Here is a 25,410-nt window from a genome sequence, read left to right on the forward strand (position 1 = left end):
TGTATGAATGCATTCACCTAAGAAGAAGAAAATCTGACATTTACACCTTTATGGCACAGATCCAGATGTTCTCATGGCTGTTTGAAGAGGGTAAAATCAAGTTCTGTGTGGATTCTGGCTGTTTATCCAGTCTAGATCTGAAACTACGACTATGGCGTGTGACCGAGTGTTAGCAGTGATCATGCCTGCTAGTCCTCAGCATGCGTAGCTCGTCCTCCAGGTAGGTGATCCTCTCCATCAGGGCGGCCCGGTCTGCCTGGGCCCTCTGGTCGGCCTGCCAGCGAGCCTCCTGGATCTTCCTCTCGTACCAGCGCTCCATCTGCGTCGACACCGCCTCGAAGAAATACTGGGTCACCTCCAGGGCGTGCATGTTGTCCCTCTCCTGGGCGAAGGAGGGCTCGTTGGGCTCGTTGGGCTGCTCCCCGAACACCTCCAGAGTCTGAGTCCTACCCCCCGCCTGTCCCGCGACCCCTGCGGCCCCTCTGGACTTAGTCCTGCCTTGGGAGTGCCTCTTGTGGTGCTTCCCCCTGTCCCGGCCTCGCTCTCGCTCTCTGTCTCTGTCCCTGTGATCGTTCCTGCTGCTGCAGCGGCGCTCGGTCGCAGGAGAGAGGCTGCTGGCCCTGTGGCATCCGCTCCTGCTCGCCCCGCACTCTATGATGTCCATGTCCGGCAGTTCCAGGTTCTTCCTCCGGGTGTCAGTAGAGATCACCGAGCGCTCCTTGGGCCGCACCACTTGGGTAGATGATAAGGGGCACTTGGCTATAGCTGGAGATGTGATTTCTGCGTTATGAGGCTTATCACCATCTGTTGAATGTGCAAGAGGGATTTATTGAGCACATATAATTACACAGTAATCACTAAACAGAACAGCTCACACTTAATTATTCTCGATTATTCAAGCCACTCTGCTAATTGATATGCAATATAAACTCTGCAATCATGAATAATAGAAAGCACACCGCAGGCAACTTGTGTAAACATTTCACTGATAATGTTTTGCTCCGGCAGTCTGTTATTTACTTCCTAAAAGGTCATGACAGAAGCATAATGTACTTAAGATTATGCAATGTTTAGTTACATAAGCCTGTATATGCCCAGAATGAGTCCATTCTCGCTGTGAGCGTGTGTCTGGCTGTGCGTGAGGAGCGTTGTAAATTTAGATCCCTGCTGGTTCACTGAGCCGTTTCTCATACCTGGAGAGCTTTCAACATGAACCACGAAGTAGTGGTTGGCGGAGCCGCCCTCTGCCGGGCCGGGCTCTGCCTGGGCGGAGTCCGGCGGAGCGGGGCTGTTGTGGAGCTCCAGGCACTGGGAGCTGCCCCCCTGGCCGGCGGGCAGCACGGTGAGCCCGGCCTCGTCGGCTTCGTCCAGCCCCTCCGTCACCGAGGACGAGCGCTGCAGCTTGGCGCCGCGCGGCTCCCCCGCAAAGCGAACCTCGATGTTCTGCAGCTTGGCCAGGCACCAGCTCTTCAGCTCGTTGACCATGGACGCCTGCTTAAAGGACAAGAAAACACAGAGAGGTTTAGTGACGTGAAAAAAGTTAATGGAACTGCACCATTATCTGTTCTTTGTTTATTAGTATCTGTTAGTTAAATTAGTTCATGTCACATTTATTGTGCATCCACAATCAGTGACTAAACTTAAAGGAATACCTTGACATTTTGAATTTATTTGCCTATTTTTCTTCAAACTTCATACAATATGGTAAAAAAGTTTGCATATTTCTCATGGCATTTTCCCTAAAATGTCTCGTTAGTATTCCTCACATAAAACAATGAACTCGGGTAGCTGTAACCCTGCAGTGTGAAAAAGTTTAGTGAAGAAAAACATCCAAGTTAAATTTATGTCAGTACATGTTCAAAGGTGCAATAAATAAGATTTGTACTGTCCCATAGCACAAAATGACCAGAGGTTGATAGGGTTGTTGATCAATACCATTAATACCAATGAGTGACTCAACTACTACTTTGCCAGATGCTGAGATTTCTGGCTTATGAAAATAACCATTTCCAGGCTCAGTCTCTGTCTTGGAACAAACCTTAATGCGTGTCAAATGTTCAAATCCCTGAGCCTTTTCTAAACCAGGTTAAGTGCACCTCACCTGGTGTAGAGCCTGTTGTTGGTATTACCTGCTGTGACCAGTGGGCCATGATGACCCTGATGAAGGCCACAAGCCAAAACGCATTTGTCTAACAATAATGTTGTTCTATATACTACAAGTGTTGCTGGAGTTTTGACCTTTTTCCCTTCTCCATGCACCTTGGAAGTAGGTGAAGTTGTGCCAGAAACCCCTACTCTGCTTCTTCGTTAGTATTACCTGTCTCTTCTCCCCCTCCAGTCGCTCCTGCATGGCCCGCTGGTCAATCCTGTGCAGGCACTCGGTCCTCTCTGCTGAAACTCTCTCCACTGTCATCTTGTCAAGAGCCCGGATCTGACGGCAGAACCACAAGTCAGTTCAACAGTAACCAAAGAAGCTCAGTTTTATTTTGCTGTTTACTGCAACATTTCATAACAGTTTCATTTTATTATTATTATGTATATTTCTACACACTCAATTGAAGGGTTCTCATTTTCTCATCCATTATGCAACTAGATGCAAGAGGAGCTCACACTCACCGAAGGAAGAAAAAAAACTCTTCAACCTGCATTACTGGAATACTAAAATGTTTGTTCCAGCAAAATACCATGTGCTTTGGTGAAACAGTGCAACAGCTGTTTGTATTGATGTTATATGCAGCTTTATGATAGTATTTGTATGTGTGTGTATGTAAGTATTTGTACGTGTGTGTATGTATGTATATATGTACTATATGTGCAGACAGATTTAAAAGGCTGCTCATCCATGCGTGGTTATTTGATTATCCATGTCTTATGGTGATCTACAGTTGTTGTGACCCATCTGACGTCTCTGTTCTCTATATATAGGTGCAAGTCTTTTTAATGGGTCTTTTGCACTGATGATGGAGTAACTGGAAAACACGTTTTGCACTGTTTCGCCCCAGCACATCACATGGCATTTTGTTGTTCGGATGTAGAATAAACGTGATCTTTTGGTATTCTGATGTCTCGGATTGAAGAGTTTTTTTCCTCCACCGGTGAGTATGAGCTCCTCTTGCATTTAGTTGCTGTTGGACTCTTTTGGGGATTTTTGCACACCCCCTTTTCTGTATGTCCTGCAGGTGTGGGAGGCCCAGATTCAGTTTGCGCTGTTTTGATCTCATCGATTACGCATTCATGCCCATATCCAGCGTTCCACCTTCCCAGGCGGGAGTTATACATCAGAGTGTCTGTGTGAACGTGTGCGTGCAATCTGATAGACGCTTTTACCCAAAGCTCCTTACAGTACCATGAGTGCATGTATTATTCATGTGGGGTGGCTCCAGTGGGAGTGGAACCCAAAGCCTAGGCACTGCTGGTGTAACGCTCCACCCACTGAACTACACAGGGAATAGAACCCCTAACCTCTGCTGTTGTGTTAGAGTCTCTGCTGTTGTGTTAGAGCCGTGTTGTTCCCACTCGGCTACACAGGACCACAATGAGAAGGCTTTTGTGGATACCGTCTGCACTCGATGTGAGGCTCAAACACACATCCCCGAGATTAAGGGTGCGTTCACAGCGAGCATGTTTGGAGCGGTTTAATCAAATTCTGGAGAATTTACTCCTTTAGTTTAGTTTGCTTGGCCAGGTGAGAACGATTCAAGTCTAGTCTCACAAGTGAAGTGCAGTATGGTTCGTTAGGAGTGAGAGAACATAATCCAAACCAGCTACAGGAAACGACTGCAAAATGCAAGGCATTATGGGTATAAGGAGACGGATGTTGACATCTGATAGCCAGCAGCTTAGCATAACAAACTGAACTGAGGGCAAACCGCAGTCTGGACTGATGCTCATATTCAGCTATTTCTCCAAGTGTTCTTAAATGGTATGAACACCAGAGAAGGTAGATTATGTGAAAAAGCGCAGTCAAGTCCTTCATGCTTAGCTGAAGTTAGAGGGACTGGAATCAGATTTGTTTCAACTCCTTCTTGTCGCCGAAATCTCCAACCTGGCAGGATGACAGGTCACCAAAACTCTGTCCAATAAACAAGCTACTTGTGAGTCCATGTGACTTTTGTTTACAAGCCCTGGTTTCATTTGTAATTGAGCTGTGTGAACGAACAAATGCAAGAATGCAACAAAGCAAACTGTTCCACTACGGTTGGGATCAAAGAAACCAAACTGTAGATGTGATCGCAGTCCAAGATGCTCAACTGAGCTTGTATCTGCATGTGTGTGTGTGTGTGGTACCTGATGTTTGTTCTTGCGGTCCAGCTGGCCCATCTTGTTGTTCATCAGGTCTTGGACAGTGTGGATCTCGGTCTTCATCTCCTCCTTGGTGGCCTCCAGCTGGTTCTCCAGTTTGCTGATGAGCGGCTCACAGCGGCAGCCGTTCAGAGGAGCCTGCAGTGCCGACGGGAAAGACGGCAAAGATCAACTCACTATTGGGTAAAACTGGAACTTCAGGTACAATTTTTGTTTTTTTCCACTGCACAAGTACTGTGCTGCAACCATAAGGGGCGTACAACGGGTATGGTACAGTATCTGTGCCTTGCAGTGACAGTGAATGTAAAGCAATTTGTCTTGGTGACACTAGTTGAGGAACATAATCATAATAACATAGTAACACAGTGTACACTGACACACCTGATTCAGGACCTCGCATTCAGTGTAAGATATACAATAGACAATAGACTATATACAGTATGTTAGGGTTTGACTGATATTTTTGGACTGTAGTTGCCGATAACCGATATTTTGTACTGATATTCATCATCTTTAAATTTTATCATTTTCTTCCATTGCACCTTTTCAATTGCAGGGGAAACTCTGGGATACATCAGGCCTTTACATGAAGAATTAATCTACAAAAAACAGAATTGAACAATTAAATGAATAAATAAAATGAAATTCCGTCACAGGTTTTACAGATTTTTATATTGTATTCGGGGAGGAACCTGCGTCATATCGGCAGTGGACGACACCGACTCCAACCTGCTGTTTTCCTTTAGCTGGTCTGAAACAATACTGACTCAGGCGGGCCGCCTAACAGCCTCACATGCAGGAAAACCCTGGCCAAACAGGGGACTGTGAAGGCAGCCAGCGAGCGCACCCACCTGCATGATCTTCCCATCCTTGCCGCGGTACAGCGTGTAGAGCTGGTAGGCTTTGTAGTTGTGCGGAGCTTGTGTGGGCTTATGAGGGGAGGAGCCTCGCAGTTTGCCTTTCCTCTTGTGAGCCGCTTCGCTGTGCTTGGTCTCTCTGCGGCGAAGGGGGTCGGACAAAGACGGCTGCAACAGCAAGACCACCCACTGTTAGAGCTCTTTTTAAACTATACATGTGACTGTTCAGCACTTTTTTTTTTTAACCTTATTTATCTAGAGAATGTTTGCTGAGCACATATTTTTTGGAAATACTCTCCTTCACACTTGTACAGTTACACACATTCACAACTGAACTGCAGAGTAGCTCCATTTGAGCAGCTTTGGGGGTTAAGTGCCTTGCTCGAAGGCACCTCAATAATAGTTACTTAGGGAGGAGAGTGTGTCACTCCTGTCTAGATCTTCCCTGACCGGCCACCTCCCTTCTCTCTCCTTAAGTTAACGCCCAGCCCTACAGTATGTTGTTGTAAGTACGGCTGGGCGATATGGACCAAAAATCATATCTTGATATTTTTAGGCTGAATGGCGATACACAATATATATCTCGGTATTTTCTAGGAAGTGGGCTAACATCTAGCTTACATCTAGGGCTGGGCGATATGGACAAAATCAAATATCACAATATTTTTGACCAAATACCTCGATATCGATATTGCAACAATATTGCAGGGATGACTATTGGTGCTTTCACAAAATATTTACACAAAGAGATTTTTGATAAATAATCATCAGTAATGTGGATATAATGACTAAGTGGGTAAAGGCAAATAATAGAACCGCTAGAACAGTCTGGTAAGTTCAGAAAATGACATCACTTTACTGTAATGCAGCCTTTAAAACCAGGAAAAGACACTTATGCGATATCACAATATTACAATATCCAAAATCTAAGACGATATCTAGTCTCATATCGCGATATCGATATAATATCGATATATTGCCCAGCCTTAGTTGTAAGCGAGGTGGACTTCAGGAACTTACCTTTTCCTTCTGCTTCCGGTTCTTTCCCCTCCTGGTGTTCGACTCGGTCAGCTCCGTGTGTTTGCAGGCGACTCGGTCACTGCTGTGGGTGTCATCCGCAGCGGACGCACTGTCCTGCAGGAAAGGGAGAGAGGAGAGGAGAAGGGAGAGTTTGGCAGAGCGGTCAGCCCACAGAGCTCAATATTCAAACTTTTGTCAAAAGAGCACCACACGCTACAAGCAGGTTTTCAAGTCGCTTAGCAACAACAGAAGCCACGTCTTACGCTTCCCACAAACATCTATTTAGTGCTGCTGGCTGAAAAGAGGAGTCCGGTGGACACAGGGGCTATTGTGGCTTATTTCTAAAGGTTTCCAATAGCCACTTAGATACCAGTAGACATGTCCAACATGCTTCTACTCTTTTATACATTCAGATTTACGCACAGTTAAATGATTCCTGTTGGACTCAAAGGCAGTAGGCAGTGTATTGCACAGGAATAGATGAAAAAGGGGAATTATGAATCTTAAAACTAATGTGCTGTTTTGATTTTTTCAAAGTTCAAATAAAACAAAAGATGCCTTTGAATAAATCAAAGGATCAAATTCTATTAGAACAATCAAAACCAAAGTAAAGAAAAAACAAAAATGACAAGCAAAACAAATGACTGAAAACTATTTCTGCTTCAGCATCTCTAATTTGATCAAAGGAGCTAAAAACTTAACCCATTATTATCTCCTGCTATACAACTGGTAGGAGTTCACATGGTCACTACATGCTGCCATCACTCAAACTATTTACTCTATTATTTACAGTATCATCAGAACAAAAGAGAAGTGGCTGTAGCAGGGGTTTCTGCAGTCGTCCAGTCCTGTACCTTACTGGGCAGCAGCTCATCCCTGGGCACCGACTGCGCTCTGCCCTCCGCCTTCAGCTTGTCTCTTCTCTTCCTCACACTCCGGCCACGCGAGAAGCTCTGCACCTAAATATTCAAATAATAATAATAATATTCAAACATTCAGAAAAAGATACAGACCACCAAGAAAACTGGAATCAGGATACATGATTCTGTTAAATTAGACTGCAGATTATTGATCCCCAAAGGTAAATTCAGTTCATGTGTGCAGCACAAAAGCAGGTAGCAGTCAATGCAAATGCACGCCGACTGTACACACACATGCACATAACACAATACAGTATACTGTTTGTATATGCACATGTACACATGGAACTGACTTCTCTACTCTTTCAGTACCAATAAAACACTGCCTTGCACCTGCATAGCTGACATGCAAAACACTTGAAGTACCAGCCTGTGCATTTGAGATTACAAAACTCACAGATTTGGAGTCCATTTTCACTCCAGGAATAAAGTAAAACTAAGCCGGTAACTTTGAATCAACCCCCACCCCAAGAATTTGGTCCTGGTATTAGCCATGATTTTATGAGTTCATATCATCTACCTACTACCACAAAACCTCTAATAATAACCTCCTTGTCTCAAATAATAGCCTGTTTCTTATTGTAGCCTGGGAGATCTTTACACTTCAACAAATAAATGCGTGTGTCTCTTAAACACCTTGTCTACAAAATCTCTACATTACACAGCCAATATAATTTCACTGAACCTTGCTTTTGGTTACCAGAGGTTTCTAATGTTTCTTAATGTTGAAACATGTGACTTTGCCCAGATATAAATACAAACTTCAAACATATGTTTGTGAATTTAACGTGTAGATAAATGAAAAGCCTGTGTCCTGTAATGACCTGTCTGTGACCGCCTCTCCATTCCCACAAGTATTTATTCTGGGAAATCCATTACATGTTCTGTTACTGTCCTATGATTGTAGTTAGAATTCCCGCTACTTGTTTGTTATGTATTATGTTCTAAAATGACTAGTGTGCTGTGACATTTCATTAAAAATGAGTTATAAGTCAATTTGATTTGATTTAATGTGCAGCCTTTACTTAACCTTCCCATTCTCAAGTGTCTACTTCTTGGAAGAGCTTTCTGCCTGTACTTGTTCTATTCTGGTGGAGCAGCAGAAACGCTTTTACTGCCAGACTAAAGGAATGATGTCAGATTAGCATTGTGATGATCGCTTGATCTTTAGATAGGTGTAAAAGACAGCCCGGCCCTGTAGTGTCATGATTCAGGTCCCAGCAGCAGGGCTAATGTTTCTCTAAAATACTGAGTTATGTGACCGGGTGAATGAGGTGGTTTATGATTTATAATTTATGTTTTAGCCATTTAGCAGTTACTTGCAATAAATGCAATAAAGTAATAGTTTTTGAATATTTGATGAGTTCTATTCCAGTTTATGCCTCATGCTTTTTGAGAGGATCATCCAATATCTTTGAAATAGAGATAATAGAAGTGTTATCATTTTGCCAAACAATGACTAGAATTACCTACAGTTCTTTGCAAATACCATAATTTGTTTTAAAATGTTTGCTATCAATCATTTGGCAAGAGTCACTTTTCTGTTTTGTTTTGTTCTGTTGCTTTTTTTTCCCACAAATGGCAGGTATCTAATTTTGGAACAAAACTATTCAATGACATTTTATTTTTTTTAACAGCAGCTGCCTTTTCTGGTCATGCTGGGAGTTTCTGGTCTCACCTGGGGGGCTTTGGTCAGGAGCAGAGCCACATCTGGGTTGTTGTGGTCTCTGGCCTGGTCCAACGCTGTCTGGCCTGCCTGCAGAGACAGACAGACAGGCGGTCAGACAGACAGATAGTCACTCAGACAGACAGACAAAGAGAATAAAGCTGCACTAGGAAGATTTTTATGCCATCCTATCTGCCTAAATCACAAAGTGGGGCTGCGCTAGAGCAGAGTGTCTCATTGCCCCTAACTGAGACACTTGAGATTCTCCCTATTTGCCAAATTTAAATCCTGGTGTTGGGTATGGATACTGGTGGGAAATCTTCATGAAGTTTAAGAGACGAAATCCAAAATGTCTCCTAAACAGCAGTGAGGAGCGCTCCGTCCAGAGAAAGCTGGACTCACCAACGTTAGATCTTTTCCTCTCTTGTCTCTTTGGTTTCCTTTGGTATAAAGCATCACAGACCGGCCGGGTTGGTAAACATGAGCTTGCTGTGTGCAGTTTACTGACATCACGTTACATCATTTCTGGGTATTGGAGTTCAAACAATTTTCGACCAGTTACTTCTCGCTGCTATTGGAAGCCTAGTGCAGCTTTAAACAGAGAGAAGAAAGTAGGAAGGGTATGTTGTTATGAAAATCCCTGGAGAGGAGATTGGTCACAGAACATAAATGTGTGCCGACTTTAAGATGAAGAAGAGCTGTGGGAGCGCACGACCGCTCCTGAGCATTAATGATGTAGAAAGAAGCCCGGGGTGCTCACATTGTTGCAGATGCGACTGTCTGCCCCCGCCTCCAGCAGCAGACGTACTGTTTTCTTGTGATTCAGAGCAGCTGCCACATGTAGCGGTGTATCTCCAGCCTGGCCGAGACGCAGGAGGAACAAGAGAGGGAGAGAGAGATGGAGAGAGTGAAAGAGGGTGGTGAGAGTGTACTCTGAACGCCCTCCAAAGTCCAAGACAGTTTTGTGCTTGTACGAACATTTACATTGTTTAATGTGTTTAGCGGATGCTCTAATGCAGACTGAGTTACTGCAAAAGTAATGCCAAAACAAACACAAATGAATTATAGATAGTTGATATTAATAAAATATACATCATGAAAACACAAGATCCAACAAAACAAATTAGAGCCATGTAAAAACATGACCCTATGGATAAGATGTGTCAGATTTACAATTGAAATTTTACATCAATATGTGTCAATTTTATCCATTGGCTGATGGATTCCAAAATTCACAAGTCTCTTTAACCATTTTACTAGCCAGATACGATATTTTAACATTGACAAGAACTTCCAGATGATGGCTCATCACATGCCAAAGTCACTATAGTAGCCACAGACAAAATCATCCAGTATGTGGTATGTGTCCAGCGACTCACCAGGTTCTTCTCCGACACGGAGCAGAAGGCTCCCAGCAGCGTGCGGATCATAGCCACATGGTTGTAGCGGGCCGCCACATGCAGACACGTGTCTCCTACCTGGAAACAACATTATATTCAACATTTTACATACAAAGACTTTCATTTCAAAATGAGGCATTCACCATTTTAAAAATATGACACCTAAACTTAGAAAATGCCCGACAGCACAAAATGAAAACAAATTACGGTACTTGTTAAAAGATAGGAGGAAACTTAAATCACTGGCTAACAAACAGTTTTACAGGCTGGATATTTGATATGCTACTGAATGAGGAATGATTTTTCTCCAAAATGAACAAAAAAAAGTCAACATTTCAATGAAAATTTAAACCCAACACCTAAATAAAGAATTACATTTTAGGCATTTAGCTGATGCTCTTATCTAGCGCACTGAGAGCATTATTCGCTACGGGATTTCAGCCTGAAATCGCCCTGAAAGTCCCAAATACCCCGGCTGGTGCAAACAGCTGTGAAGGTGAAGGGTGTGAGGCGTCACCCTACAGACTTCAGCATTCAAACAGACCTTCATATTAAACAGGCTTGGAAAATAATCTCAGACTGCTCTCATGTACTCTGCTCCCTTCAGGAAGATGTTGCAGAATTCCACAATGTAAATTAAACCGTTATGAAAACTCCTTTCTTTCCCTATCAGTGAAACTCTTGAATTCTGGAAGATAGAAGGCGATTGGCTGTGCAGCACTTATGTTTGTAAATGCACTGTATTGTTTTGTCTATTGTCGTCTCTTTATGTAGCAGCTATGCATGTCAAAGGCCCTTCGGGGCAATAAAGTTTATCTTGATCTTGATCTAACAGTAAATGAGCGGTTGGGGTTTCAGTGTCTTGCTCAAGGACACAAGGCACACGGCTGTTGACGGACAAATTGGCTGCTGCAGACAACTAATCTGTACACTGCTGGTTACAGGACAGTGCCTCTAACCAGTGATCTTCCTGCCACACCTATCATCACATTCAAATAGTGAAGGGTCCTCAGTGAGAGCCAGTACATGGGCGAAGCACCTGACACTCAAAGTTCATTCGAGGACAGCGACAACCTCCTCCTGCGTTTGTGCTGTGCTGAGTAACAACAGTTTCCCTATGAGAGTAGAGATTATCTTTGAAGTGCAGATGTAGCATGCAGTGTTTCATAATTAAGCGACTCCTTCACCATGTAAACAGCGCTGTAGCAGCATTACACTGCAGACAGGAGGCTGTCATCCCGGATTTCAAAGCCGCCGGATAATGGCAACCAGGTGAGTTGTGTGTGGATGAGCAGGAAGAGAAGTTTGTTTGTTTGTTTTCAAAGTGCATTTTACATGAAGTTATGGCAAACCTCAGAAGGCACAGAAGGTACAAAGGCAATGAAAATAATAAAAGCAAAGAAAAATATGACATGAAATATTAAAAAAATGAAAAAATTTGCAAAGGCCTTAGGTTTTAGTTCAAAAAATAACTATTTATAAAAAAAATATGCTTGCCAGTGATATAAATTATTAAATATATCCAGGAGGAGCATCACCACTTCAAAAAAAGTCCAATTTAACAAATAATTTAGTCACATGTTCTGTCATGAAATCTTAGGAAGTGAAAAATTCTGCCAGTGCAATGTCACTTGTTATTTTCTAGAAATACGTGTTAATATCTTGAAACAAGGCAGAATAAGGCAGATCACTCTACTGGGATCCAGAAAATGTCAAGACAAGAGAATTCTTGAAACAAACTGTTTCGTATTGGAAGCCAGTCTCACCCCAGTGGCATTTTTTCACTTGTTTTAAGAAAAATACAACTTTAAAACTGAATACTGAGACGATTGTCAGCCTCTAGCGGCATCTACTCTGCATTTTACATTGGGTGAGGGGTCGGATTTTGCGGGAAATCTGCTGGATTGCTTTACGGCACAAAACAGGAAGAGGTCTGTTCTTCCAGAGCAAACGGAGCTAAAGCTTTCAAAGTTTTTTTTCGCAACGGTTGATGGTGGAAGGAGGGAAAGTACGATAGAAAAATTACTTCCAGCATGTTGATCCTCTTCAGAAAAGCAAAAGAGAAAACAAACACGAACGGAGCGACGCCAGGGAGGGGGAGGGGGACAAATAGCAGCATCCTCTTTGGAAGCAACGGGGTTTATGGGAAATGTGGTCTTCGTTTTGAGAAACACAAGCACTGAACAGATATAGAGGTTACCAATTGTCTTAACCATGGCTTCATTTGTTTATACCAAGGTATTACAATTAATTTGACAAGGATATGTTGATGTTTAAAGCTGCAATAAGCGAGGTTTTCTGACCACTAGCGGGTGACAGAAACCACAACACGTTCGTAAATAAAGCACAGCAACGCCGCTGCACTACGGAGGCCTACTAAGGACAAACCTAGAAAAGCACTGTGCATAAAGGCTAATAGCTAAGTAAAACGTACCTACAGAGAAGTGTCGCCGGTTACTGGTCTTGCTTTGACATATTTTTCTCCCGCTGAAGGTTACATGTCCCACAATGACAAGTGAAGAGGTAGGTAGAAAGTTTACTGAGTTTACTGAGATTACTCGCTCGCCTTCATCGTTTCCGCCATTATGAGAAACGTTTCAGGAATGGGAGGGGAGGGGGGGGGGGGACGCTTTTACACAGCGAGGGAGGAGACAAGCTAGTTTTAAAAGAATGAAAAGCTACTGAATGGAGCGGGAGGAGTTTCATTCAGGAGCAGAACAACAACAAGCTTTAGTGTGGATATTGGTTTATATCATTATGTCTCAATGAAATCTCCACATAGCAGGTTTAAAAATACCACACGAGGCACCTTTAAGACCATCAGGAAAAAGATGTTTTGTGTCAGAAAGACTGCACTGTGTCTGCGTCCATCTGATGAGTTCTGGCCCTGTCGGAGACTTACATGGTTCTTGCTGTCGGGCCTGGAGCCTCCCAGCAGCAAAACCTTGGAGCTCTGAGCGTGACCGTTCTGACACGCAAGGTGGAGGGCCGTGTTCCCTGCCTAGAGAGAGAGAGAGAGAGAGAGAGAGAGAGAGAGAGAGAGAGAGAGAGAGAGAGAGAGAGAGAGAGAGACGGAGAGAGAAAGACAGAGAGAGAGAGAGACATTTATTCATCTCATGTCATTTTGTTTATGAGGATTCATGTTTTTTTACTGATGTTTATTGTTATGTACTAGTTATTTGTATTATTTTATTCAATTATATTTAGATTAATTGAATTGAGAGAGACAAGAAGAAGACAGAGAGAAAGGACGGGGGGGGGGCAAAGAGAAGACAGAGACAGAGATAAGAAGAAAGAGATAAGAGCGATGAGAGACATAAAAGGAAAGAAAGGAGAGAGACAAAAAGGGGTGAGATAATTGAATTTAAAAACTCCTTTAACCTCTTCAGCTTACAAGTCCATTCAGAAGCCAGTAAATAAATCAGGATAATTGGGCAATTAGTTTCCACTGCCTCCACCCATGAGCAGAAAACAAAAACAAACACACAAACACACAAACCAAAAGAGAGAGACAAAACAAAGACAAGTAGAAGAGAGCAAAGGGAGAGAGAGAGACAAGAGAAGGGAGAGAGGGAGAAGAAGATTGAGGGAGACAAGACTGAGAGAGAAGAGAGAAAAGAGACAGACATAAAGAAGATAGAAGGAGAATGAGAGGGAGTGAGAAAGAAAAAGGGGAATAGAGAGAGAGAGAGAGTAGCACAGCTGGTCTCAGTGAGGCATAATGCTGCTGCTCATATAAACCATTTTTATTTATTACATTTAGAACTGAAGATGGCGTCTTCAGTGTGCTCAACATGTCATTTACTGTGTTGAATCCAGAAACCTTACTTTCTCAAAACAACTGGGAAAAACAAAAGAGATAATTTAACTTGTTTCCAACGCAAATCAGCATATTTCAAGCATTTTCTCCAATCAAGATTCCTAATGGAGTAATCACCTTATTTCAAAAGTATTAAAAGTATTACTACATTTCAAGAAAATTCATGAAACAAGTGAAACTTTTGGGAAAAAAGTGAGATTATCTCACCCTAAGGGCTGATTTTTTTTCCATTTGTTTAAAGGAAAACAACATTTTAAGACTCAATATCATACTTAATGACCTGTTAAGATTTCTTGCTGTGCAGTACGATTGTCTGGTTTCTGATTAATTGCTCCTACTGGGACAGGAGACACAAACAAACAGGCTGAATGAGACCTTAGAGGCTACTACCCAGAACACAGCGTACACGCAGGAGCAAACACGCTAATTTAATCACTGCCACAGTACAAAGTCATGCACAAAGCTGCAGAATTACCTTGTTTTTGGCATGAACGTTGGCGCCGGCCTTCACCAGCAGCTTGACGGACTGGCTGAAGCCGTGCCAGGACACCTCATGGAGAGCGGTGTTGCCGTCCTGGGAAAACAAACAACAACATCAACACTAACATCGATCGGCTGGACTTTCTGCCACCGCAAAAACTTTAAAATAATTTAAAAACTAAAAATATGCTGTTTTCCAGGAAGTAAAAGTAATGGGATTTTGATATAAAAATACAAGAAAAATATAACTAAATTATTAAATGAAATTACTCTTATATAGGTATATATTATGGCATGGAAAACTAGCTAACAAGGTAATAAAAGAGAGAATTTTTATTTCACTGTGACTTTAAAAACACACTACTCCATTTTTCCTGTGGAATGAGGCTAAGCAGATTACAGCCGCATTGTTTTCCCTGCTGATCGTCAAATGGCTTTAATGCAGGCTGCCATTATGATGGCTTTGAAATTCACTCTGCTCCTGTGATTGACTGTAATAGAGCTGCCATTAGCCAGTGTGTGTGTGTGTGTGTTAGTGTTTGAGTGTGTGAGGATGTGTGTGTGTGAATGTAATGGAACTGTTGCTGTTAGGCTCTGTGTACATGCGTGTTTATGTGTGTCTCTGTGTGTGTGTGTGTGTGTATGTGTGTGATTGCATGTGTGACTGCAGGTGTGTGTGTCTATGTGTTTTAATGTGTGTGTTTTCATGTCTTTTGATACACACCTTGTCCTGTCTGTCCAGTGCACACCCTTCCTGGATGAGAGCGGCGATAACGTCACCGTTTCCCACCACAGCGGCCCGCTGCAGCGCCGTCTGCTCGCCCTGCCAACAGCAACACACACACACACACACACAGAAAACACTGATCACACTATACACAACCACAACCACAACCACTCTTCACTAGGATGAGAAGAGGATGGCACCAAACATTTAAATCAACAACAATCCATAACATCAAGTCTGTGAAAATCTTGGAACCCCAATTTTGGTGTTTTTCATAATTTTTGTACTGAGATTGAAAGTTTTCTTGCCCTTCCTGGTTAATTTTTATGACCTTAGAGCAGTGGTTCTCAACGTGGGGTCCGGGGACCACCAGGAGTCCTTGAGGGGATTCCAGGGGGTCCCCAGCAAATTGATGAATTGTTAAACTTCAGTATTAATTTATTTGCAAGAAGTGAACACAGTGAGAGAATATAGAAGAATGACTATGTTGATCATAGTTTCTCTGTTATATCTCTACCTACAATACAGACATGTCATGGAATTCTGGACAAAATCATATCTGACAATAAAAATATTCTCAAATTTGGGTTCAAGAGACAGAATTTCATCAAATGGGGGTCTGTAGCTCTAATGTGGTCTAAATTAGGGTCCTTGATATAAAAAAGGTTGAGAATCACTGCCTTAGAGTCCATGAAACACATTCAAAAACCCACTGTATAATTTCCAAAATACATGGCAAGATAAACTTTATTTTTTATAGCACATTTCACACACAAGGTAAATTCAATGTGCTTAAATACAGTGTCACTAGTCAGAAAAAACTTTATCTCAATTCTTTAAAAGTTGATAATGGAGATGCAAGATTTTCATCCAACGTTAGCAGCAAAATGGAAACGACAAAACAGACTTAAATGTTGACAGTCAAGGTTTTAGTAAGCTCTTTTTTTTTTGTTAAGCACAGCGCACACACCCAAACGCTCAAGGTTATTACTGACTCAAGTGGCAATAATGTTATTGTGGGAACTCAACGTAGCAGTTAAATGAACCAGAGCAGTCAAACCCAAATGGCTTTTTCTCTACTATCAAGAGTGCGCTGTGGTTTTTACAAAGGGTACAAAGCAGTGAGCATACATTCCCAGGCAACAAGGCACTCAGTCCAGCTCACATTTATGCTTCGGCCATAAATGGAATTCCTGCGGACAGATTAGACAGCAGATTAGTGGTGAGTGACATTTAGCAGGCCAGGTTCGACATGAGAACGCTAGAAGAAAGAGTAACGAGCGGCGATTTCCACGAGCGAACTGAGAGAGAGAGGGGAGAGGCAGGAGGAGGAGAGGAGAGGTCATTCCAAGCTAGATAAGAGTTTCGCCGAGGTGGAGGAGTGGTTTGGTCGGGGGAAGGAAGATGGGAAGGAAGGAAGGAAGGAAGGATGGAAGGAGAAGGGGGGTTGGGGGTTTCCACCGGCTCAGTAGGAGCAGGGTTTCTCTAACCTCCTTCACTCTCCCTGATCCTCCAGGCTTTTTCCCAGCCTTCCTCCTCCTCATCTGTCTTCTCCCCTCCTCCTCCTCCTCCTCCTCCTGCCTCAGTCTGCACCTCCTGCTGGAGGACGCACTGCAGCCTGCTGTGGAGCTCACTGACCACAGCGAGTCAATTTGGGAGCACCAGAGATTCGGGCCGCTGTCTGTCGGGGACTTGCATCCCGAGGGCAAGCCCACTAGCTGGCAGTCAAAAGAGTCCCACTCAAGCCCACTGGAAGTCATTATATTACTTTTTTTTGTGGACAGAATCTCAGGAAAATACAAAAACTCCTCCAGCAAATGTCCCGCTGCTGTGTGTAAAACAAAAAAAGAAAGCTGAAGTCTAATGTTGCGGGCTTGAAAAATGACTCCAATATAATGGGAATCAAGGCAAAAAGAGCAGCGGTCCTCATGGCTGCAGAAGCTGGAAGCAGAAGAAAAGGTTGAAGCAGCTGACAGAAGGATGAGTCTACTCACATCGTCTTGGATGTCCAGGTCGCAGCCGGCTTTGAGCAGGATGCGCACCACCTCGATGTGGCCCTTGTAGGCGGCCAAGTGCAGGGGGCTTCTGCCATACTGCGGGAAAACAAAACACACACACACACTCAACCGGCTGAACCAGGCAGATCAACCCCGGAGTCCCCCCCCAAAAAAGTGAAACCCACCTCCGTTGTAGAATCACAGACAGAATCACAACGTTCGAGCGAGTCAGATACACAAGTCCCGGTCTGCATCGCTCGCCGCGGCACGAACCGAGCGCAATCTGGCCCGGCGTACAATCCATCTCGATAATGAGTCGGCCGTAAACAAACAAACTCTTAATCTGTGATTTAAGAGAATGTCACGCAGCTGTTCACGTCAGCCGGGGCGGAGGATAAACTCTGCGGCCTCCGGGTCTCAAGCTGACACATGGATCAGCGGGAGGGGCCAAAGAGCAAAAAACCTTAAAGGGATGTTGAACTTTGGTAGTGCCTTGGGGTTGTGTGCAGCTGCTTCCTGGTGCCATGTTATAACCCCAAAATAGGTGATTCTCTGTTTTCTGTTGCTCCGGTAGAGGAGATTGGAGAATTGTGTTTTTTTTTCCTCTTTCCATTCACTGCCATTGTATGGAGGAACAGGTCTGAAAATCACACTTTTAGCACATGAGCAAACCTGAACAAAGCAAATTCTGACAATATATAAAAAAACGAATCATTCTGTTGATTTTTTTTTTTTTAACTGAATCGCTTTCTTTTTGTTATTAAACCAACAAGTGTAACACCGAAATCCAGCTGGAAGAATTTCAGTGTTACACTCCAGTTCAAACTGAAAGCTTTAATAACATAAAGAAAGTGATTCACTTCGCAAAAAAAATCAGTAGAATGACTACTTTTTTAATGTATTGTCACAATCTGCTTTGTTCGCATTTGTTTATGTGCTAGAAGTGTGATTTTCAGATCTGTTCCTCCATATAATGGCAGTGAATGGAGAGAGAAAAAAACCCCACAATTCTCCAATCTCCTCTAGCGGAGCAACAGATAACAGAGAATCGCTGATTTTGGGGTTTTATCATGGAGGAAGATACACAACCCAAGGCACTACCAAAGCTCACTTAACTTTGGTAAAGTTTAGTCTACTACGGTGATGGAAAGTATAATTCTTTTACCGTATTTTACCATGGAGGATGAAAAACGATGATGAATGTAAACAACGGGACATTCCTTCTTCCAGCAACCAGGAGAAATTAGAATAGCTGTTGACAGGATTTGGTGAAGTGCTCTCAACACATCCTGACATCCTGAACATTATATCCAACATAATGAACTCCGCTTAACTAAATAAAGGAGGAACGACAAACCAGGATGTCGGCGTGAAACACAATCATCACGACTTCAAACGGAAAGTTCTCGCCCGGCACCCAGGCGATCTCTGTTAATCTGTAATTATACTGTGTAAATACAGTTTAATTACAGATCAAGTGTGTATTCCCACACAGCAGCGCAAGCCGCATTACACCCGGGGTATTATCTCGATGAGGGGGGCGTTCGGTCTTCGTTTTTGGGCGCGGCTCCGCTCCGCTCAGCATTCATGTGGGCCGCGGATTGGGTTACACAGGACCCGGCGGCTTGGAGGGACGCCACCAGCCAGGCTCAGGTAAACAGCAGCCAGCAGGGACAGTCTGTTGTCTGGCGAGGGAGGAGTGGGGGGAGGTGGGGGTAGGGGGGTTGGAGGGGGGACTTGATACCTGATGCATAGCAGCTTTTTCAGTGTTAAGTGGTAAATCTGATAAGTGATAAGTGTCGATTTTTCAGTGGCAGTTATCTTGAGTTGACAAGTGTTGATTGGAGAGTTGCTTGTCCACTCAGAGAGCTGATATGGCTCTGAGGCCGCTGCTCAAAACTATCTGAGAGTGTTGAATTAACTTTAACGGGTGTGGACTTCAGTGTAGAGCTGCAATGATTAATCGATTAATCAAGTAGTTGTCAACTATTAAATTAATCGCCAACTATTTTGATAATCGATTGATCGGTTTGAGTAATTTTATAAGAAAAATAAGTCAAAATTCTCTGATTCCAGCTTCTTAAATGTGAATATTTTCTGGTTTCTTTACTCCTCTATGACAGTAAACTGAATATCTTTGGGCTGTGGACAAAACAAGACATTTGAGGACGTCATCTTGGGCTTTGGGAAACACTGATCGACATTTTTCACCATTTTCTGGCACTTTATAGACCAAACAACTAATCGATTAATCGAGAAAATAATCGACAGATTAATCGACAATGAAAATAATCGTTAGTTGCAGCCCTACTTCAGTGTCAATTCATGAATTAACTCATCAACTCCAATTCAGCTGAGGAATTGGAATTGGAATTTGAAAAAACCTACAGCAAGCAGAATTGGAAGTGAATTGGAATTTCAGGAAGTTAAATTTAATTCAATGATATTCTGTGAAATTCTAAATTTTTTCTGTTTTTCTTACCACATGAGATTACATGTAGTGTTATATATTATCAATACTGAATATCATAAAATATTAAAGGTTCCTTTCAGGTGGTATTTGATGCATAACATGTAATCGTAATACATACATTATGAGTGAATGTATTTGATTTGTTTACCTGTTTTTTATTGGATTTATAATATTTGATTTAGAATATTTAGCAAGTCACGCACAGGAGGAGCATCAAACTGCCTTGATGCATCGCTCTGAACTTGGTTACATCTTGGGAGCATCAAAAGAAGAGCAACATGGCTGTTTTTCGTGGTTTCAGGAGCCGCAGTGCAAAAGGAAAAAGGTAAGGTTTCTTGTTTTATTGTCTCTCTTGTGTCGCTTACTTAGAATTAAAATGCATGTGTTACAGAGATAAAAAACTATCTTATTTGAAATTTTAGGCTGCCTTTTAAACATCTGGCCAGGGACAGCAGATGAAAACTAGCCTTTCTGGCTAACTCTGGCTCATTTACAGTTTGACTGTTGATTGATGTGCATTGTCCCTGAAAAAATACACCAATTAAATAAATAAAAAAAATAAAATAATGTTTTTTTTCCCCATGAGGCATTATTCTTGTCTCTGTAAATATCTATGTCTGTGTTCTGATGCATGTTTTTTGATTATTTTCTAATTTGCAGACATATACTATTACTTTTTATATTTTGTTAATTAGTACCCTTAGGCAGCTAGTTGTAAAGTTTTATAGACTAGAGAGACCACAGTATAGTACAGCTGGTTACAGAATTGATGTCACAGTAAAATATATTAGCAGTGCCTTGATGTTGACACTTAACATCTCCTGCCTGCAGAGTAGGGCTGGGCGATAATTCAATATTATCGTTTATCGTCTTTCAGTGGAATCATATCGTGATGATATGAAGATATTTTAATATGGTGACACACATTTCTGCTGTCTAAATTGATGATGACAAGCAAATTTTACTTAAAAACTCATAAAATGAGGTATGGTAGGAATATTATTGGAATATTTCTGTTTTGTTTGACATCACACCTAACATTACCATTCGGTTCAGTGAGATGAACATTAATTTGATTATTTAACGTGATTTTGCATACATGAACCATATCGTGATATATATTGATATCGAGAAAAATCCTTATGATTATCATGATATTGATTTCAACCATATCGCCCAGCCCTACTGCAGAGCCATACAAGCATCAAACAAGGTCTTGAATTGTCTTGAAACCCCTATGGGCAGGGAGTTTTTGTTCCAACCATATCAACCCCAAGCAGATTATGATCATTTTGTGCTATGGGGCAGTAAAATCTTTCTTATTGCCGCTTTAATCATTATCAAATGTCTCAATAAATGCTAAGTTTTGTATCTGACCTCTCCTCCTCCTCTTCAGTTCTCTCCCCAATCTTCCTCCCGCTCTATTCTTCATTACCAACCCCATCTACACCCCCACCCACCTATATCTTTATTGCTCTTTTTTCCTCTTTCTGCAACACTTGACCCTTCATATTAGCCTTCCAAAAAACTATCCAAAGCAGAGGAATTTCTCTTCTGAAACTCTGTCACCTTCACCCCGGATTATTAAGCTTTCACGGTGGCAAAAAAAAAATCGAAATACAACCGGAAACAAAATCATCACAGCGAACAGCAGCAGATGTAACATTGTTCTAGCTGTTACAATATGATACCATATGTATATTGTCCCTGCGGAAAAACCCGGAGAACATCATATGCAACAGTGAGTAACATATAAGGCATTCACCCGTTAACTGCATTCAGCATTGGCATTCACATTTCACATACCTGACTCAAGAGTGACATATTTCAAAAACAATATGCCAATGTTTTCGTACGCAGCTGGGAATTTAGCTTCCTGAACATCAAAGGTTAAACAAATTCCCCTAACCCATAAAGCACACAGCACAAAGGTCTCTTGTTATTGTGTTAGGGAAAGTAAATTCACGATGGACAGAGAAAAATGCCAATAACTCATCGGTACGCTTCATATCGCAGGCTGTAAAGATAAACAATGTGAAGATCTGTGGGCTTGACCTACATTCTGCCATGACTACCTCAGGTTCATCTTCACTAGAGCAACCGCTTTTCACACAGAAACAGAGACGGGCTGTTCACACACAGCTGCTGCAGCACATGACTGAGCTGTGAGGGTCTCCCAAACACACACACCTCTGACAGAGCAGATACAGTAGCATGACATCACACCTGTCCTGTTGTAACGCTGCCTTGGCAATTAGTCCCAAACAGGTAAGTGTATTGGTTCTTCCGACCCTGCAGAACTCTAAATTCACTTTTTTCTTACTTCCCAACCTCAAAAATGCAGGAAAAAGTTAGAAGCACCCAATGTGGAAAATAGAAACACAGATCAATACTAATCATTTATAACTTTTGACTTCTATTAATTTTTCAACCCGGTTGTCTCGTCTGTTATTTTATTCCATTTGTTGTTGGATCTGTTTACCTTACCTTTTGTTTTTTAGTGTTTTATTTTTTATTATTATATATTTTGTATTACTTTTACCTCACTGATCTATTGATCTGTCCTTTGTTCTTTTATCTCTCTTGATTGTAACTTTATTTTGTTTGTGAAGCGCTTTGCAACTTTGTTTTGAAAAGTGCAATATAAATAAAGATGATGATGATGATGGTGATGGTGATGATGATGATTATAACATATAATATTATAACATATGATGATGATCAGCATTTGTTGACACAGCTTCCATGCTGTCCGCCCTCTAAAAGTCAAATCTTAGCAATTGCCATTTGCAACTAAATTGATCGCATTTTAGCTCCCTGCTGACTCTTTTCACACAGCTGGACTGTATGTTGTGACATTTGGATTTCAATTCATTCTCAATTCAATCAATTTGGCAGCACATTCTCCTAAAAATCAAAACACTCAGAAGCTTTTCAGTATGAAAATGTCATGTCAAACCTATTAAGATTCAGCTGAGAATGAATGAAAGTTTGATTCAACTGAGTGTGAATTAAACCAATCATTTCAGCTTTGTGCTGTGTGTAGCCCTGAACAGAAGCTGGCACAGCATGGTGTGTGTGTGTGTACCCAGATGTTTAACAGTATCACAGCTGAGCCAGATGGATCGCACTGACAGAGCTTTCCCTCCAAGAGCCACACACACACACACACACACACACACACACACACACACACACACGGTCAGAGTGGCCTGCGGAGTCCCTGGTGGCCTCGCTTTAGCCCTTTCCATCCGCTCTCACATCTCCCACAAACACAGAGGCTGAAAGGTCAGTCGCCAATACACAGGATGTGATGTAACGCTGCCTTGTGCCATTTAGGCTGAGCGCTCATGTAGAACCGTGACTTGATGTTAGAGGAGGACGGATGAGAATAGGGATGGGACAACAGTTATGACACCGCCCCAAATTTTTATTACCGTGACCACCGCGATAACCGGGAACTTGTTGGGAGGCTGAATAATAAACGCAAAAAGTCACTATTTTATATATATATTTTACATAAGTTCTAGAGTCTTACATTAAAACATGTTTTAGAGAAATGTCTTGCGATTGATATGATAACTTTGTTTTTAAGTAACTTGAAGCATATTACAGTACTAGTTTTAATCGTATTAATAAGTATTGGTATAATATTGTATATCGAATAATTTTGGCCAAGATAATCGTACTATGACATTTTCATATCGGCATATCATATAGGTGAGAACAGACACTACGATTAAACACTTTTTGTCTATTTGTCACGTAAGTATTCTGATTTCCTTTATTATGTGAAATGAGGCGGGCCAAATTTTATGACATTTGACGTGAAACAAACACCAAACAATAACATATAATGATCAAATAAATCATAATTTGTTGACACAGCTGAACATGTCCTCTGCCCCCTGAAAATCAAATCTTAGCAACTCGCATTTGCAACTAAATTGATCGCACTTTCTGACGTGAAATCAGCCACCAAGGAATTACAACAATATTCGACAGTGGCAGGAACAAGTAAGCCAGCTAATTGCAGCAGCGATCCAGCAGAAACGTCTAGCGAAGAGGTAAAAATACTGAAAAAATATTCAAGAATATATTTCACCAAAGGGATCAGAGCACAGAGAGCCTGGAAAGAATGTATTTATCCCTGAAATACTGTGATTTACTCCTCAGACTGAAGCTTTGTTGGAATTGTTTCCCATGATATAGTTTTGAAACACGCTGGAGGTTATGTTTATGTGGCTCCCTTTGATGCTCTGTTTTCTGTCTAATCTGTGTATGAGATGCAGATGGGAATCAGTGTTAGCCGACTCTCTTATCCAGATCAATTTCCAGTGACTAAACAGGTTCAGCGTCTTGCTCAAGAACACTTCAGCAGGACAAAAACGGCCTCCTGGGGATCAAACCCGTGACGCTGCGGTTAAAGGATGGTCTCTCTGACCAGCAGGCCATTCTGCCACCTGAACAAACACAAACTGAAGGCTAACTGTCCCTGTTGTTTTCACCAGACCACATCCATGAGTCACACAGACCAGTGACACAATGGAAGTAAAACGACACCGACAACACAGACACGAAACAAGAGAACATACTATAATCCAGGCCAGAGCCGGGAAAGATAAAGCCTGTGAGTCGAATTGGGCCAAGCGGTTGGTTCTGGCCCTGCGTTCTCACTGTGAGCAACATCATCAACAAAGACACCGGAAGTCCAGTCATCTCCTATAGAGCTGAGCAACCAAGGAAACTCGACGGTCAACAAACTTGTCAGCAGGGAAAAGTTGGCCACAGCAGAACTTTTCTCGATCATCGACTGTCAATAGTCAATCAGATTTCCGTGCTTCCTTGTGATCAATGATGTGATTTTGTTTCATGACCAATAGCTCCGCCTGGCAAGTGCAAAATGGACGAGAAGTTGATTCCAGCCATTCAAAGCTTCCCAGTTCTTTACAACTTTATTGAAATAAATGTCTCAAAAACGATATTTGGACAACGTTTGCGTCTATCGTTGGGGTCAACAGTAAGCTCTGAAGTAATTTTACATTAATGCTACCTAAATTAGTGCTTGCTAGCCAGTTATCAAAATGATGTAACGTTATGCGAGGTAACACCAAAGCAGCAAAAATTACATGACTTGACTGTTCAAAACTTTGCAGCTGCAGATCACAGTAGGTCAGAATAAAGCGACCCATCAATCAAGTTGCTTGCAGTGTGAAAACAGGGTGACTGGAGCGCCAGGCAACATTTCCAGCTTCCAGATATTCAAAACAAAAGTGCTGTATGAATTGTCAATAGATGCTTTCAGAGAGAATTACTTGAGTGTGCTTGGATAAGTGATTATGAATAATTTAGACAGTGATAGAGATCATTTAACTACACAGCAGAAAGATTCACAGTAGAAAAATACAGACCAAACACAAACATAACTACTGACATCACCTCTCAGCAACCACAAGTTTGACGGTTTCACTCACCTTGGTGACGGCTACTTTGGCGCCCTTGTTGATCAGCTGGACCACATTGTCGGCTTGGCCCTTGTGCGCGGCTATGAGCAGGCGCTCGGAGAGTGCGAGGACCGCAGCCGCATCCTGCTGGCTCATGAAGCAGGGCGAGTGATGCTGCCGTCTCCAGACACGGTGCTCCAGGTGGTGGACGAGGGGGTGGGGTGGGGTGGGGGGGAAGGGCAGCTGTGGGGGTGGGGTCTCCGAGGCTGCCCACTAACTCATGGTGAAGTGTGCTGCGGACGGA

General features: G+C 42.3%; 1 protein-coding gene across 1 annotated transcript; it reads right to left on the minus strand.

Moving 5' to 3' along the window:
• Window positions 1-144: 144 nt before the first annotated feature.
• ankrd6b (ankyrin repeat domain 6b) lies at window positions 145-25,262 on the minus strand. The gene is made up of 15 exons (XM_071534987.1): window positions 25,137-25,262; window positions 17,187-17,285; window positions 15,190-15,288; window positions 14,461-14,559; window positions 13,068-13,166; window positions 10,145-10,243; window positions 9,526-9,624; window positions 8,778-8,855; window positions 7,034-7,138; window positions 6,180-6,293; window positions 5,154-5,327; window positions 4,288-4,440; window positions 2,318-2,431; window positions 1,194-1,494; window positions 145-804 (listed from the first exon to the last, which is right to left on the minus strand). The coding sequence occupies exons 1-15, from the start codon at window positions 25,260-25,262 to the stop codon at window positions 170-172; spliced, it is 2,394 nt and encodes a 797-aa protein (XP_071391088.1). The 3' UTR covers window positions 145-169.
• Between the last annotated feature and the right edge of the window lie 148 nt (window positions 25,263-25,410).

This window comes from Centroberyx affinis, unplaced genomic scaffold (genome assembly GCF_046629955.1).
Source record: "Centroberyx affinis isolate AG114_WGS23_722 - 3 ecotype Tasmania unplaced genomic scaffold, CSIRO-AGI_Caff_v1 ptg002643l_1, whole genome shotgun sequence".
NCBI classification, from domain to species: domain Eukaryota; kingdom Metazoa; phylum Chordata; class Actinopteri; order Beryciformes; family Berycidae; genus Centroberyx; species Centroberyx affinis.

Excerpts from the sequence above, each read along its gene's own strand:
- ankrd6b (XM_071534987.1), bottom strand. The coding sequence starts at position 25,262 with ATGAGCCAGCAGGATGCGGCTGCGGTCCTCGCACTCTCCGAGCGCCTG. Across the intron at positions 13,167-14,460 it reads ACGTTCATGCCAAAAACAAG|GCAGGGAACACGGCCCTCCA; the intron begins GTAATTCTGCAG and ends CTCTCTCTCTAG. Across the intron at positions 6,294-7,033 it reads ATGAGCTGCTGCCCAGTAAG|GACAGTGCGTCCGCTGCGGA; the intron begins GTACAGGACTGG and ends CCTTTCCTGCAG.